The sequence below is a fragment of the Oncorhynchus gorbuscha genome, linkage group LG13, assembly GCF_021184085.1.
Source record: "Oncorhynchus gorbuscha isolate QuinsamMale2020 ecotype Even-year linkage group LG13, OgorEven_v1.0, whole genome shotgun sequence".
NCBI lineage: Eukaryota > Metazoa > Chordata > Actinopteri > Salmoniformes > Salmonidae > Oncorhynchus > Oncorhynchus gorbuscha.
The window spans coordinates 83765838-83781226 of NC_060185.1; the positions used below are offsets into that span (position 1 = coordinate 83765838).

Here is a 15389-nt window from a genome sequence, read left to right on the forward strand (position 1 = left end):
TGGATGGCTGTGTTTAGTATCTCTCTGTTGGTTGAACATGCTGTGCTCTGCAGGCTGTGTGCACTACACAGTGACACACCCCAGGAGGCCTGTACCACAGGGACACTGACTGTGTCCCAAATGGCACCCTGTCCACTATATTGTGCACTACTTTGACCAGAGTCGTATGGGCTATGGTAAAATAAAAAGTAGTGCACTGCATAGGGAATAGGGTGCCATTTGGGAAGCAATATAAGTGTGTTTCAACAGGCCTGTGATCATTGTCTGAACTGTCTGATGTCGCACAATGACAGATCATCTCTGTGGGCGAGAATGAAGTAGAACTGAGCTGTTGACAGGCTGAGACACTGTCCTTGTCACCACCAAACACATAAACTCACACCATCTACACACACAGAATGATATAGTGAGAAAACGAGGCACTGTGACAACAGCTCATCTCATTTTAATTCCCTACAGTCATCAACCCTCCCACCCTCCATTTTCACTAACCCCTTCCTCCCACCCTCCATTTTCACTAACTCCTTCCTCCCACCCTCCATTTTCACTAACTCCTTCCTCCCAACCTCCATTTTCACTAACTCCTTCCTCCCACCCTCCATTTTCACTAACTCCTTCCTCCCACCCTCCATTTTCACTAACTCCTTCCTCCCACCTTCCATTTTCACTAACTCCTTCCTCCCACCGTCCATTTTCACTAACTCCTTCCTCCCACGGTCCATTTTCACTAACTCCTTCCTCCCACCGTCCATTTTCACTAACTCCTTCCTCCCTCCGTCCATTTTCACTAACTCCTTCCTCCCACCGTCCATTTTCACTAACTCCTTCCTCCCACCGTCCATTTTCACTAACTCCTTCCTCCCACCGTCCATTTTCACTAACTCCTTCCTCCCACCCTCCATTTTCACTAACTCCTTCCTCCCACCCTCCATTTTCACTAACTCCTTCCTCCCACCCTCCATTTTCACTAACTCCTTCCTCCCACCCTCCTCTCATCCTCTCTTTCTCCCCTCTCTGTCTATTGGTCTTCTCATGTACTCTTTCTCCCACTGTGAAGTTTAACTCAACAATGACAAAAAGCTGGTATCCAACAGTTTACCACCATGCTTTTAACACTCACACACACACACACACACACACACACACACACACACACACACACACACACACACACACACACACACACACACACACACACACACACACACACACACACACACACACACACACACACACACACACACACACACACACACACACACACACAACCAAGGACAACCACAAGCAGAGAGACAAAGACACACACATACACACACACGCCTACATACATCCAAACAAGGACAACCACAAGCAGAGAGATAAAGACACACACAAACACAAATAACGGAGGACATCATAGCTGAGTGAATACATTAAAGAGTGTATGAATCTCTAAACACAGTCAGACCAACCACATAATTACTGCATCCACACCAGGACACGGGAGGAAGGTTGGAGGAGAGAGGGGGAGGGAAGAGAGATGGGGAGGGAAGCGAGAGGGGGAGGGAGGAGAGAGGGGGAGGGAAGAGAGAGGGGAGGGAGGAGAGAGTGGGAGGGAAGAGAGAGGGGAAGGGAGGAGAGAGTGGGAGGGAAGAGAGAGGGGAAGGGAGGAGAGAGGCGGAGGGAAGAGAGAGGGAGAGGGAAGAGAGAGGGAAGAGAGGAGAGAGGGGGAGGGAAGAGAGAGGGGGAGGGAGGAGAGAGTGGGAGGGAAGAGAGAGGGGAAGGGAGGAGAGAGGCGGAGGGAAGAGAGAGGGGGAGGGAAGAGAGAGGGGGAGGGAAGAGAGAGGGGGAGGGAGGAGAGAGTGGGAGGGAAGAGAGAGGGGAAGGGAGGAGAGAGGCGGAGGGAAGAGAGAGGGGGAGGGAAGAGAGAGGGAAGAGAGGAGAGAGGGGGAGGGAAGAGAGAGGGAAGAGAGAGGGGGTGGGAGGAGAGAGGGGAGGGAAGAGAGAGGGGGAGGGAGGAGAGAGGGGGAGGGAAGAGAGAGGGGGAGGGAAGAGAGAGGGGGAGGGAAGAGAGAGGGAAGAGAGGAGAGGGGGGAGGGAAGAGAGAGGGGGTGGGAGGAGAGAGGGGGAGGGAAGAGAGAGGGGGAGGGAGGAGAGAGGGGGAGGGAAGAGAGAGGGGGAGGGAAGAGAGAGGGGAGGGAAGAGAGAGGGGGATAGAGAGAGGGGGAGGGAGGAGAGAGGGGGGAGGGTAGAGAGAGGGGGAGGGAGGAGAGAGGGGAGGGAAGAGAGAGGGGGAGAGAGGAGAGAGGGGAAGGGAAGAGAGAGGGGGAGGGAAGAGAGAGGGGGAGGGAAGAGAGAGGGGAGGGAAGAGAGAGGGGGAGGGAAGAGAGAGGGAAGAGAGGAGAGAGGGGAGGGAAGAGAGAGGGAAGAGAGAGGGGGTGGGAGGAGAGAGGGGGAGGGAGGAGAGAGGGGAAGGGAGGAGAGAGGGAAGAGAGAGGGAAGAGAGAGTGGGAGGGAAGAGAGAGGGGAAGGGAGGAGAGAGGCGGAGGGAGGAGAGAGGGGAAGGGAAGAGAGAGGGGAAGGGAGGAGAGAGGCGGAGGGAAGAGAGAGGGGGAGGGAAGAGAGAGGGAAGAGAGGAGAGAGGGGGAGGGAAGAGAGAGGGAAGAGAGAGGGGTGGGAGGAGAGAGGGGGAGGGAAGAGAGAGGGGGAGGGAAGAGAGAGGGGGAGGGAGGAGAGAGGGGGAGGGAAGAGAGAGGGGAGGGAAGAGAGAGGATAGAGAGAGGGGGAGGGAGGAGAGAGGGGGAGGGTAGAGAGAAGGGGAGGGAGGAGAGAGGGGGAGGGAAGAGAGAGGGGGAGAGAGGAGAGAGGGGAAGGGAAGAGAGAGGGGGAGGGAAGAGAGAGGGGAGGGAAGAGAGAGGGGAGGGAAGAGAGAGGGGGAGGGAAGAGAGAGGGGGAGGGAAGAGAGAGGGGAGGAAAGAGAGAGGGAAGAGAGAGGGTGAGGGAGGAGAGAGGGGGAGAGAAGAGAGGGGGAAGAAAGAGAGAGGAGGATGGAGGAGAGAGGGGAGGAAAGAGAGAGGGAAGAGAGAGGGGGAGGGAGGAGAGAGGAGGAGGGAGGAGAGAGGGGAGGGAAGAGAGAGTGAAGAGAGAGGGGAGGGAGGAGAGAGGGGGAGCGAAGAGAGAGGGGGAGGGAGGAGAGAGGGGGAGCGAAGAGAGAGGGGGAGGGAAGAGAGGGGGAGGGAAGAGAGAGGGGGAGGGAAGAGAGAGGGGAAGGGATGAGAGAGGGGGAGGGAGGAGAGAGAGGGAGGGAGGGAGGAGAACGGAGGAGAGAAAGGGAGAACAAGGAAGAAGGAAGTGAATGACGAAAGAGGGAGAGAAGGAGGGTAGGGATGTATAATACCATATGCAGTGAATATGTTATAATTCACTCTGTGTGATATAACATGTATCAATTATCTTTGTTGGTTGGAATAATGTCCAAAGGCATGGTGGTGTTATAATTCACTCTGTTTGTTACAGGTCGTATAGCCTCCAACATTTTATAAGACCACCCTGTGTGATAGAGATGTATAGGTGGGATATCATCGCTGTGTGATAGAGATGTATAGGTGGGATATCATCGCTGAGTGATAGAGATGTATAGGTGGGATATCATCGCTGTGTGATAGAGATGTATAGGTGGGATATCATCACTGTGTGATAGAGATGTATAGGTGGGATATCATCGCTGTGTGATAGAGATGTATAGGTGGGATATCATCGCTGAGTGATAGAGATGTATAGGTGGGATATCATCGCTGTGTGATAGAGATGTGTAGGTGGGATATCATCACTGTGTGATAGAGATGTATAGGTGGGATATAATCGCTGTGTGATAGAGATGTATAGGTGGGATATCATCACTGTGTGATAGAGATGTATAGGTGGGATATCATCGCTGAGTGATAGAGATGTATAGGTGGGATATCATCGCTGTGTGATAGAGATGTATAGGTGGGATATCATCGCTGTGTGATAGAGATGTATAGGTGGGATATCATCGCTGAGTGATAGAGATGTATAGGTGGGATATCATCGCTGTGTGATAGAGATGTATAGGTGGGATATCATCGCTGTGTGATAGAGATGTATAGGTGGGATATCATCGCTGTGTGATAGAGATGTATAGGAGGGATATCATCGCGGTGTGATAGAGATGTATAGGTGGGATATCATCGCTGTGTGATAGAGATGTGTAGGTGGGATATCATCGCTGTGTGATAGAGATGTATAGGTGGGATATCATCGCTGTGTGATAGAGATGTATAGGTGGGATATCATCGCGGTGTGATAGATGTGTAGGTGGGATATCATCGCTGTGTGATAGAGATGTATAGGTGGGATATCATCGCTGTGTGATAGAGATGTATAGGTGGGATATCATCACTGTGTGATAGAGATGTATAGGTGGGATATCATCGCTGTGTGATAGAGATGTATAGGTGGGATATCATCGCTGTGTGATAGAGATGTATAGGTGGGATATCATCGCTGTGTGATAGAGATGTATAGGTGGGATATCATCGCGGTGTGATAGAGATGTATAGGTGGGATATCATCGCTGTGTGATAGAGATGTATAGGTGGGATATCATCGCTGTGTGATAGAGATGTATAGGTGGGATATCATCGCTGTGTGATAGAGATGTATAGGTGGGATATCATCGCTGTGTGATAGAGATGTATAGGTGGGATATCATCGCTGTGTGATAGAGATGTATAGGTGGGATATCATCACTGTGTGATAGAGATGTATAGGTGGGATATCATCGCTGTGTGATAGAGATGTATAGGTGGGATATCATCGCTGTGTGATAGAGATGTATAGGTGGGATATCATCGCGGTGTGATAGAGATGTATAGGTGGGATATCATTGCTGTGTGATAGAGATGTATAGTATAGCTGGGATATCATCTCCTCATGGACTCACACTTGGCAGGCAGGCCGTAGCCCCCTGTAATCTTAGCCTCTCCCGTCTCACACCCTTGAAGCTCAGCACACTCAGACCTCAGGAGGGGGCCGGCCGTGCGGTGGATTGCACCATCCACTGAGGAGAGAGGGAAGAGAGAGAAGAGAGGGAAGTGAGGATGAATATTTGTACAATTTGTATAAACTGTCAACAACAAAAAATGTAAATGAGGTATGAAGTGAATTGACAATTGCCTGTGCATTGTTAATGTGAGAGGAGGGGTGAGAGATATAACACACGCACGCACGCACGCACGCACGCACGCACACACACACACACACACACACACCAGCTCCCACTGTGGAACCCTTCACATTGATGAGCAATATCAGTTGACGTTATCTAAATCGAGGGAAATTATTATTTGATTTGGGAGACACTTTATCTCCTTCCCATGATCATTGAACTAACAATCATTAGTGCACAGCACCCCTGACTCCAGCTCTAACAACTTGACAGCTCCACACGGGACTGAGAGTGGGGGGTGTGTGAGTTCAGTGTGTTGGGTTGGATCCTTCCTGGAACATCACTTATTATCGCCCTGCCCTGCCACTGTGTCATACATTATCACCCTGCTCTGCCACTGTGTCATTAATTATCACCCTGCTCTGCCACTGTGTCATACATTATCACCATGCTCTGCCACTGTGTCATACATTATCACCCTGCCCTGCCACTGTGTCATACATTATCACCATGCTCTGCCACTGTGTCATACATTATCACCCTGCCCTGCCACTGTGTCATACATTATCACCATGCTCTGCCACTGTGTCATACATTATCACCCTGCCCTGCCACTGTGTCATACATTATCACCATGCCATGCCACTGTGTCATACATTATCACCATGCCCTGCCACTGTGTCATACATTATTACCCTGCTCTGCCACTGTGTCATACATTATCACCCCGCTCTGCCACTGTGTCATACATTATCACCATGCCATGCCACTGTGTCATACATTATCACCCTGCCCTGCCACTGTGTCATACATTATCACCATGCCCTGCCACTGTGTCATACATTATCACCATGCTCTGCCACTGTGTCATACATTATCACCCTGCCCTGCCACTGTGTCATACATTATCACCATGCCATGTCACTGTGTCATACATTATCACCATGCTCTGCCACTGTGTCATACATTATCACCCTGCCCTGCCACTGTGTCATACATTATCACCCTGCCCTGCCACTGTGTCATACATTATCACCCTGCTCTGCCACTGTGTCATACATTATCACCCTGCCCTGCGTCATATATTATCACCATGCCCTGCCACCGTGTCATACATTATCACCCTGCCCTGCCACTGCGTCATACATTATCACCCGCCCTGCCACTGCGTCATACATTAGCACCCTGCCCTGACACTGTGGCATACATTATCACCCGGCCCTGCCACTGCCACTGGCCCTGCCACTGTGGCATACATTATCACCCTGCCCTGCCACTGTGTTATACATTATCACCATGCCCTGCCACTGTGTCATACATTATCACCATCCACTGCCACTGTGTGATACATTATTGTCCTGCCCTGCCAATGTGTCATACATTATCACCCTGCACTGCCACTGTGTGATACATTATTGCCCTGTGACTAAGGGTGGAAGGCAGGGTACGATGGCTGACTGACTGTCTGAGAAAGAAACACACAGACTAACTGTCTAGGTCCCCTGGGGGGTAGAGAAGCAGCATTTAGTTACAGTGCTGCTGTGTGAATAGAACTGGAGGTGACGCGCACCAGACAGCTAGTCACCCCCACCGACACACACTCTCACTCACTGAAATAGAGAACAAGTGTTATAACAAGACCAAGAGAGGAGAAAGGAGAGAGGGAGGGATGGAGGAGAGATGGGAGATGGAGGGAAAGAGCGATAGATGTATAAATAGTTTGATAGAAGAGACATACAGAGATAGTTAGAGAATAGGAGAGAGAAAAGGGAGAGAGATGGGAGAGGAAGAAGATCATAGCAAGGTCATTTTTAATTTCAGGTTCCTTATGTTTGACCTTGTATTTGACAGAGTTACCTGATGTGAGTGTGCGCGTGTGGTTTGTGTCTGTGGTGTGTGTGTGTCTGTGGTGTGTGTTTGTGTGTGTGTGTGTGTGTGTGTCACAACCTCCAGTGTAAGGATTTGTGGGGGTGTATGAAATATGCGTTCTCTATGATCCTGGCTTATATACCAGACAGCTCCAAATACCTGCCACTACTCACAAACCTGCATTTATCAGACTACAGAGAACAGACACATGACTGTTTCAAGTCGCAGACCTACAAAGACGATGTGACGACACAAAAACAACAAAGATACAAAGACAATATCTCTCACAGCTGTAGAAAGACTGTAGTCATTCAATGTGACAAGTGGGAATACTAACAAGTTCACTTATGAGAAAATGGATTCTGAATCTATAAATGTACAATTCAACCCCTAACTCATGAGAACACTGAAGGAAATTTGTGAGTCTACATATTCATATTCTTCTCCATCCTTTTTTGTTCTTCTTGAGGAGAGGAAAAGAGGAAATAATAAAGAGACATGAGAAATGAAAGGAGAGGAGAATGGTAGAGAGCATGACAGGAGAGATTTGAGGACAGAGATTTTTTTAAAGAAAGTGATGAGAGAAATAAAGAAAACTCAGAGAGGGGCAGTCATTAAAGAGGGAGAATAAAGAGAAAAGAGAGGAGGGTTGAAGAAGAATAGAGTTAAGTAGAAGAAACAACAGGTGATGAGAGGAAACAAGGGGAAAGAGGAGGTGCAGGAGGAGAAGAAGAGAGGAGGGGTGCAGGAGGGGAAGAAGAGAGGAGGGGTGCAGGAGGAGCAGAAGAGAGGAGGGGTGCAGGAGGAGCAGAAGAGAGGAGGGGTGCAGGAGGAGTAGAAGAGAGGAGGGGTGCAGGCGGAGCAGAAGAGAGGAGGGGTGCAGGAGGAGCAGAAGACAAGAGGGGTGCAGGCGGAGCAGAAAAGAGGAGGGGTGCAGGAGGAGCAGAAGAGAGGAGGGGTGCAGGAGGAGCAGAAGACAAGAGGGGTGCAGGCGGAGCAGAAGAGAGGAGGGGTGCAGGAGGAGCAGAAGAGAGGAGGGGTGCAGGCGGAGCAGAAGAGAGGAGGGGTGCAGGAGGAGCAGAAGAGAGGAGGGGTGCAGGAGGAGCAGAAGAGAGGAGGGGTGCAGGCGGAGCAGAAGAGAGGAGGGGTGCAGGCGGAGCAGAAGAGAGGAGGGGTGCAGGAGGAGCAGAAGAGAGGAGGGGTGCAGGAGGAGCAGAAGAGAGGAGGGGTGCAGGACGAGCAGAAGAGAGGAGGGGTGCAGGCGGAGCAGAAGAGAGGAGGGGTGCAGGAGGAGCAGAAGAGAGGAGGGGTGCAGGAGGAGCAGAAGAGAGGAGGGGTGCAGGAGGAGCAGAAGAGAGGAGGGGTGAGTGTTGGCTTCAGGGACCTGCCAGGACAGTGTTTCAGTCTTACTGTCATCTCCCTACAACCTCCCTTATCATTAAACACTGTCAGCTAGAGGAGAAGGAGGTGATAATTGGCTCTATGCTTACCTGGCTGGGAGGCTGCTTTTCTCAGCAAAACACACTCAGAGACGCACACACACACACACACACACACGCATGCACACAAACACATAGATACACACAAAACCACTACACTCACAGACACACAACACGCAAAATCACACTCTTACTTGCTGTACATATGGAATACTAAGTCGCAGCAGATAACCTTGCCAGCTGACCGGTGATAGGTCCAGAGCCTGTCTGTTGAACTAATGGGGTGGAACTATTGCCTTTCCCAGAGTCCCCCAGCGAGAGGGCCAATCATTTATTTCAGCCTGGTTGCCATGGCAATATTTAGGATGGTCTGGTGGTGGACACCGTACAGTCCGGCCAACACAAAGCTCAAAGACAACATCAGCAGTATAGTGTATGTTTTGGGGGAAAAACTGGGTTCAGAAACACGTGTATTTGATTTTTTGATATTTAAATACTTGTTTTCTGTGTATTTGAGTATTTGATATTAAATACTTGTTATCTGTGTATTTGAGTATTTCTAATAATGTGGCCCCAATCAACTTCTTATTTTGAAAGTATTTTCAACTACTTATTTCAAATACTATTTTCAAATATCTGGGTTAAATGCATTTGAGTCAGTGTATTTCAGTATTTTCAAATAAATTCAAATATTCACCTACTTAGTAATATAGATATTTTACATAGTATTTGAACCCAGATCCTGTTGGGGGAAGTGATTCATTTATCTTATGCTGACTGTATATGGACAGTGTATATAGCAGTGGTCACCAACCTTTTCTGAGTCAAAATGTAGTCTGAGATCTACCGCTCATTTAAAATAAAATAAAAACCAGACTGAAAACGTACGCCTATGCAACATGAACCAATTAAAACCAGTTCTGTAGTGATGAGGTTTGTGCATTTGACTATAGGCCCAATGCATTATCACTGCATGTTCTTCTCAGACCATTTTCAAATTATATATATATTTTTGTGTGTATGTATGTATGTATATTTTATCACACTGGTAATTTATCATTTGTTGTGTCACTTGTGAGGCACAGCGGAGTTAGCATAATAATTGGCAAATATATGTATATATTTTGTTGTTGTACTTTTACCCCCTTTTCATGAAATCTAATTGGTATCAGTCTTGTCCCATCGTTGCAACTCCCCGACCGACTCTGGAAAGGCGAAGGTCGAGAGTCCTCCGAAACACCACCCTGCCAAGCTGCACTGCTTCTTGACACACTGCTCGTTTAACCCAGAAGCCAGACACACCAATGTGTCAGAGGAAACCCCGTCCAGCTGGTGACCGAAGTCAGCATGCAGGGTCCCGGCCCACCACAAGGAGTCGCTAGAGCGCGATGGGACAAGGAAATCCCGGCCGGTCAAGCCCTCCCCTAACCCGGAGCAGCGTCCCTCCTCCCTCCCTCCGCTGAGAAAAGGGGACATAGTCTTCCAGCTGATGGAGATGGCATTATTTCTGCCTCATGCACCAATTCATGTTGTTACTCCTATGACCAGAGAAAGTGGAATATTCCTTGATATTAAAAAAGACACAAGCAGCTAATAATACCAACGCTAGCTTATCGGAACACTTTGCTGTACTCCTTCAATTCAGCTGCAGTGCTGGTTGTAGCGTGGGTGGAAGTAGGGAGAACGCACATTTCATGGCTTAAAGTGTTGACAGGGCTGAATAACAACTGAAACATGAAGTCAGTCATAAAAACAGCAGCTCTTTGCTGTATTCGTTGACAGTCTCTCTCGTCATGGCTTTAAAAGTTTTGAAATCTCACAGTATCAACTTTGCTATGAGCTCGAGGTTTCTTTTTACAGTCTATGGCTCGTGGAAACTGTGCAGACACATTGATCTGAGCGATCTGATTGGCCAGCGATAGGCACTCTTGACTTAATGTCTAGACCTGCCGGGTAGGTGGAGTTCTACCTTTAGACACATGAAATGGTTGAAAATGGGAACACTGCCTTCCTGGTGCTATGGCTGCTGGATCAAGGGCACCAACAGCACAAATACATAAAGAAAATAGGAAGGCCTTATCCTTGTTTTTTTTACAGAAATGTTTGATGATCGACGAGGAATGCTTTGGATATACACCGGTTGGTGACCACTGGTATATAGAGTACTGACTGGCATTGACAAGAACAACACTTATTTTTAACTGATCTTGTTTTCTTAAGAGACTTTAGCAGATCTGTGAATTGACTATAAGTGAATGCTGCATTATTATGTATGTGTAGGTGTTTTGACATGGAGCTCATTCTATGCTGTTCCCCAGCAGCCCACAGAACACACACATCACAGTACAGCTCATCTCTGCTACCCACTCTGCCTGCCTGCCTCCTGTTAGCCACTGTGAGACACACAGTTGAACAGTTGAAAAACACTGGCCTATTGTGAATGTGATGTATGCAGGACAAAGCGTTTCCCTTCTCTCTTCAAATCCTAATCTATCAACTTCATCACCCACTGAGCTCCTGCTCACTGCCTTTATGTCCCTCCCTCACTGTCTTTCAAACATTTCCCCTTGTTTATCTCTGTCTCCCCCTCTCTTTAAAAAGGTCTGACCAGTCTGTACCTGCCTACATGTTTATCTCTGTCTCCCCCTCTCTTTAAAGGTCTGACCAGTCTGTACCTGCCTAATTAGCATCTCCCTTTACTCTGCCATAAAGAGAAAGTGAGATTGCCAGTGATAGAGAAGATGGGAGAAAAAACATATCCACTGTTGATCTAGAGTTGATACACGGTGAGAGGAGAGCGTATAGAACCAGATATCTAGAGTTGATATACAGTGAGAGGAGAGCGTATAGAACCAGATATCTAGAGTTGATACACGGTGAGAGGAGAGCGTATAGAACCAGATATCTAGAGCTGATATACAGTGAGAGGAGAGCGTATAGAACCAGATATCTAGAGTTGATACACAGTGAGAGGAGAGCGTATAGAACCAGATATCTAGAGTTGATATACAGTGAGAGGAGATAGAACCAGATATCTAGAACCAGATATCTAGAGCTGATACACGGTGAGAGGAGAGCGTATAGAACCAGATATCTAGAGTTGATATAGAGTGAGAGGAGAACCAGATATCTAGAGTTGATAGAACCAGATATCTAGAGTTGATACACGGTGAGAGGAGAGCGTATAGAACCAGATATCTAGAGCTGATATACAGTGAGAGGAGAGCGTATAGAACCAGATATCTAGAGTTGATACACGGTGAGAGGAGAGCGTATAGAACCAGATATCTAGAGTTGATACACGGTGAGAGGAGAGCGTATAGAACCAGATATCTAGAGCTGATATACAGTGAGAGGAGAGCGTATAGAACCAGATATCTAGAGTTGATACACGGTGACAGGAGAGCGTATAGAACCAGATATCTAGAGCTGATATACAGTGAGAGGAGAGCGTATAGAACCAGATATCTAGAGTTGATACACGGTGAGAGGAGAGCGTATAGAACCAGATATCTAGAGTTGATATACAGTGAGAGGAGAGCGTATAGAACCAGATATCTAGAGCTGATACACGGTGAGAGGAGAGCGTATAGAACCAGATATCTAGAGTTGATATACAGTGAGAGGAGAGCGTATAGAACCAGATATCTAGAGTTGATACACGGTGAGAGGAGAGCGTATAGAACCAGATATCTAGAGTTGATATACAGTGAGAGGAGAGCGTATAGAACCAGATATCTAGAGCTGATACACGGTGAGAGGAGAGCGTATAGAACCAGATATCTAGAGTTGATATAGAGTGAGAGGAGAGCGTATAGAACCAGATATCTAGAGGAGAGCGTGATACACGGTGATATACAGAGGGAGAGCGTATAGAACCAGATATCTAGAGCTGATACACAGTGAGAGGAGAGCGTATAGAACCAGATATCTAGAGCTGATATACAGATACACTAGGTGAGAGGAGAGCGTATAGAACCAGATATCTAGAGTTGATACACGGTGAGAGGAGAGCGTATAGAACCAGATATCTAGAGTTGATACACGGTGAGAGGAGAGCGTATAGAACCAGATATCTAGAGTTGATACACGGTGAGAGGAGAGCGTATAGAACCAGATATCTAGAGCTGATATACAGTGAGAGGAGAGCGTATAGAACCAGATATCTAGAGTTGATACACGGTGAGAGGAGAGCGTATAGAACCAGATATCTAGAGCTGATATACAGTGAGAGGAGAGCGTATAGAACCAGATATCTAGAGCTGATATACAGTGAGAGGAGAGCGTATAGAACCAGATATCTAGAGCTGATATACAGTGAGAGGAGAGCGTATAGAACCAGATATCTAGAGTTGATACACGGTGAGAGGAGAGCGTATAGAACCAGATATCTAGAGCTGATATACAGTGAGAGGAGAGCGTATAGAACCAGATATCTAGAGCTGATACACGGTGAGAGGAGAGCGTATAGAACCAGATATCTAGAGCTGATATACAGTGAGAGGAGAGCGTATAGAACCAGATATCTAGAGTTGATACACGGTGAGAGGATATCTAGCGTATAGAACCAGATATCTAGAGCTGATATACAGTGAGAGGAGAGCGTATAGAACCAGATATCTAGAGTTGATACATCTAGGTGAGAGGAGAGCGTATAGAACCAGATATCTAGAGCTGATATACAGTGAGAGGAGAGCGTATAGAACCAGATATCTAGAGCTGATACACGGTGAGAGGAGAGCGTATAGAACCAGATATCTAGAGTTGATACACGGTGAGAGGAGAGCGTATAGAACCAGATATCTAGAGTTGATACACGGTGAGAGGAGAGCGTATAGAACCAGATATCTAGAGCTGATATACAGTGAGAGGAGAGCGTATAGAACCAGATATCTAGAGTTGATATAGAGTGAGAGGAGAGCGTATAGAACCAGATATCTAGAGCTGATACACGGTGAGAGGAGAGCGTATAGAACCAGATATCTAGAGTTGATATACAGTGAGAGGAGAGCGTATAGATCCAGATATCTAGAGCTGATACACGGTGAGAGGAGAGCGTATAGAACCAGATATCTAGAGTTGATATACAGTGAGAGGAGAGCGTATAGAACCAGATATCTAGAGTTGATATACAGTGAGAGGAGAGCGTATAGAACCAGATATCTGGTGGTATAATCCTCCTTAGAAAGAAGATGAGTACAGAACCAGATATCAGGTAGTATAATCCTCCTGACAGAGAAGCTGAGTACGGAACCAGATATCTGGTGGTATAATCCTCCTGACAGAGAAGCTGAGTACGGAACCAGATATCTGGTGGTATAATCCTCCTGAGAGAGAAGCTGAGTACGGAACCAGATATCTGGTGGTATAATCCTCCTGAGAGAGAAGCTGAGTACGGAACCAGATATCTGGTGGTATAATCCTCCTGACAGAGAAGCTGAGTACGGAACCAGATATCTGGTGGTATAATCCTCCTGACAGAGAAGCTGAGTACGGAACCAGATACACTACATGGTGTCTAATTCCAAAATCAGGTTTATTAATAAAGTTGGTCCCCACTTTGCTGCTATAACAGCCTCTGCTCTTCTGGGAAGGCTTTCCACAAGACGTTGGAACATTGCTGTGGGGACTTTCTTCCATTCAGCCACAAGAGCATCGTGAGGTCGGCGCTGATGTTGGGTGATTATTTCTGCTTTTTGCGACTCCTCTCTTTGGCTGGAAAAATGGCTGTTTTTTTCTGTGACTCGACTCTGACCTAACATACAGTGGGGCAAAAAAGTATTTAGTCAGCCACCAATTGTGCAAGTTCTTCCACTTAAAAAGATGAGAGAGGCCTGTAATTTTCATCATAGGTACACTTCAACTATGACAGACAAAATGAGAAAAAAAAATCCTGAAAATCACATTGTAGGATTTTTTATTCATTTATTTGCAAATTATGGTAGAAAATAAGTATCTGGTCACCTACAAACAAGCATGGGCCAAAATACCAGCAACAGTGTGTGAAAACCTTGTGAAGACTTACAGAAAACGTTTGACCTCTGTCATTGCCAACAAAGGATATATAACAAAGTATTGAGATAAACTTTTGTTATTGACCAAATACTTATATTCCACCATAATTTGCAAATAAATTCATTAAAAATCCTACAATGTGATTTTCTGGATATTTTTTCTCATTTTGTCTGTCATAGTTGAAGTGTACCTATGATGAAAATTACAGGCCTCTCTCATCTTTTTAAGTAGGAGAACTTGCACAATTGGTGGCTGACTAAATACTTTTTTGCAGATTCAGTCTTCCCAGTCTGGTGCAGGTCTACAATTTTGTTTCTGGTGTCCTTTGACAGCTCTTTGGTCTTGGACATAGTGGAGTTTGGAGTGTGACTGTTTAAGGTTGTGGACAGGTGTCTTTTATACTGATAACAAGTTCAAACAGGTGCCATTAATAAAGGTAACGAGTGGAGGACAGAGGAGCCTCTTAAAGAAGAAGTTACAGTTCTGTGAGAGCCAGAAATCTTTGTAGGTGACCAAATACTTATTTTCCACCATAATTTGCAAATAAATTAATTAAAAATCCTACAATGTGATTTACTGGATTTTTTTTCTCTCATTTTGTCTGTCATAGTTGAAGTGTACCTATGATGAAAATTACAGGCCTCTCTCATCTTTTTAAGTGGGAGAACTTGCACAATTGGTGGCTGACTTAAATACTTTTTTGCCCCAATGTATATTTTAAAAAAATCTATCTTTAAAATGGTGTAAAATACTTGTAGGTTTGAGGAATTTTAAATATGGGATTTCTGTTATTTTGAATTTGGCGCCCTACACTTTCACTGGCTGCTGTCAAATCGATCCCGTTAGCGGGATCTCAGCCCAAAGAGGTTTTAACAAACTATAGTTTTGGCAAGAAA

General features: G+C 46.6%; 1 protein-coding gene across 2 annotated transcripts in view; it reads right to left on the reverse strand.

The window, feature by feature from the left end:
• macrod1 (mono-ADP ribosylhydrolase 1) overlaps positions 1-15389 on the reverse strand; it is a 119445-nt gene that overhangs the window by 32603 nt on the left and 71453 nt on the right. For both annotated transcript variants that reach the window (XM_046295963.1, XM_046295962.1), the window contains exon 5: positions 4946-5062. In XM_046295963.1, the coding sequence (XP_046151919.1) occupies positions 4946-5062 (117 nt within the window). The remainder of the gene's footprint in view (positions 1-4945; positions 5063-15389) is intronic.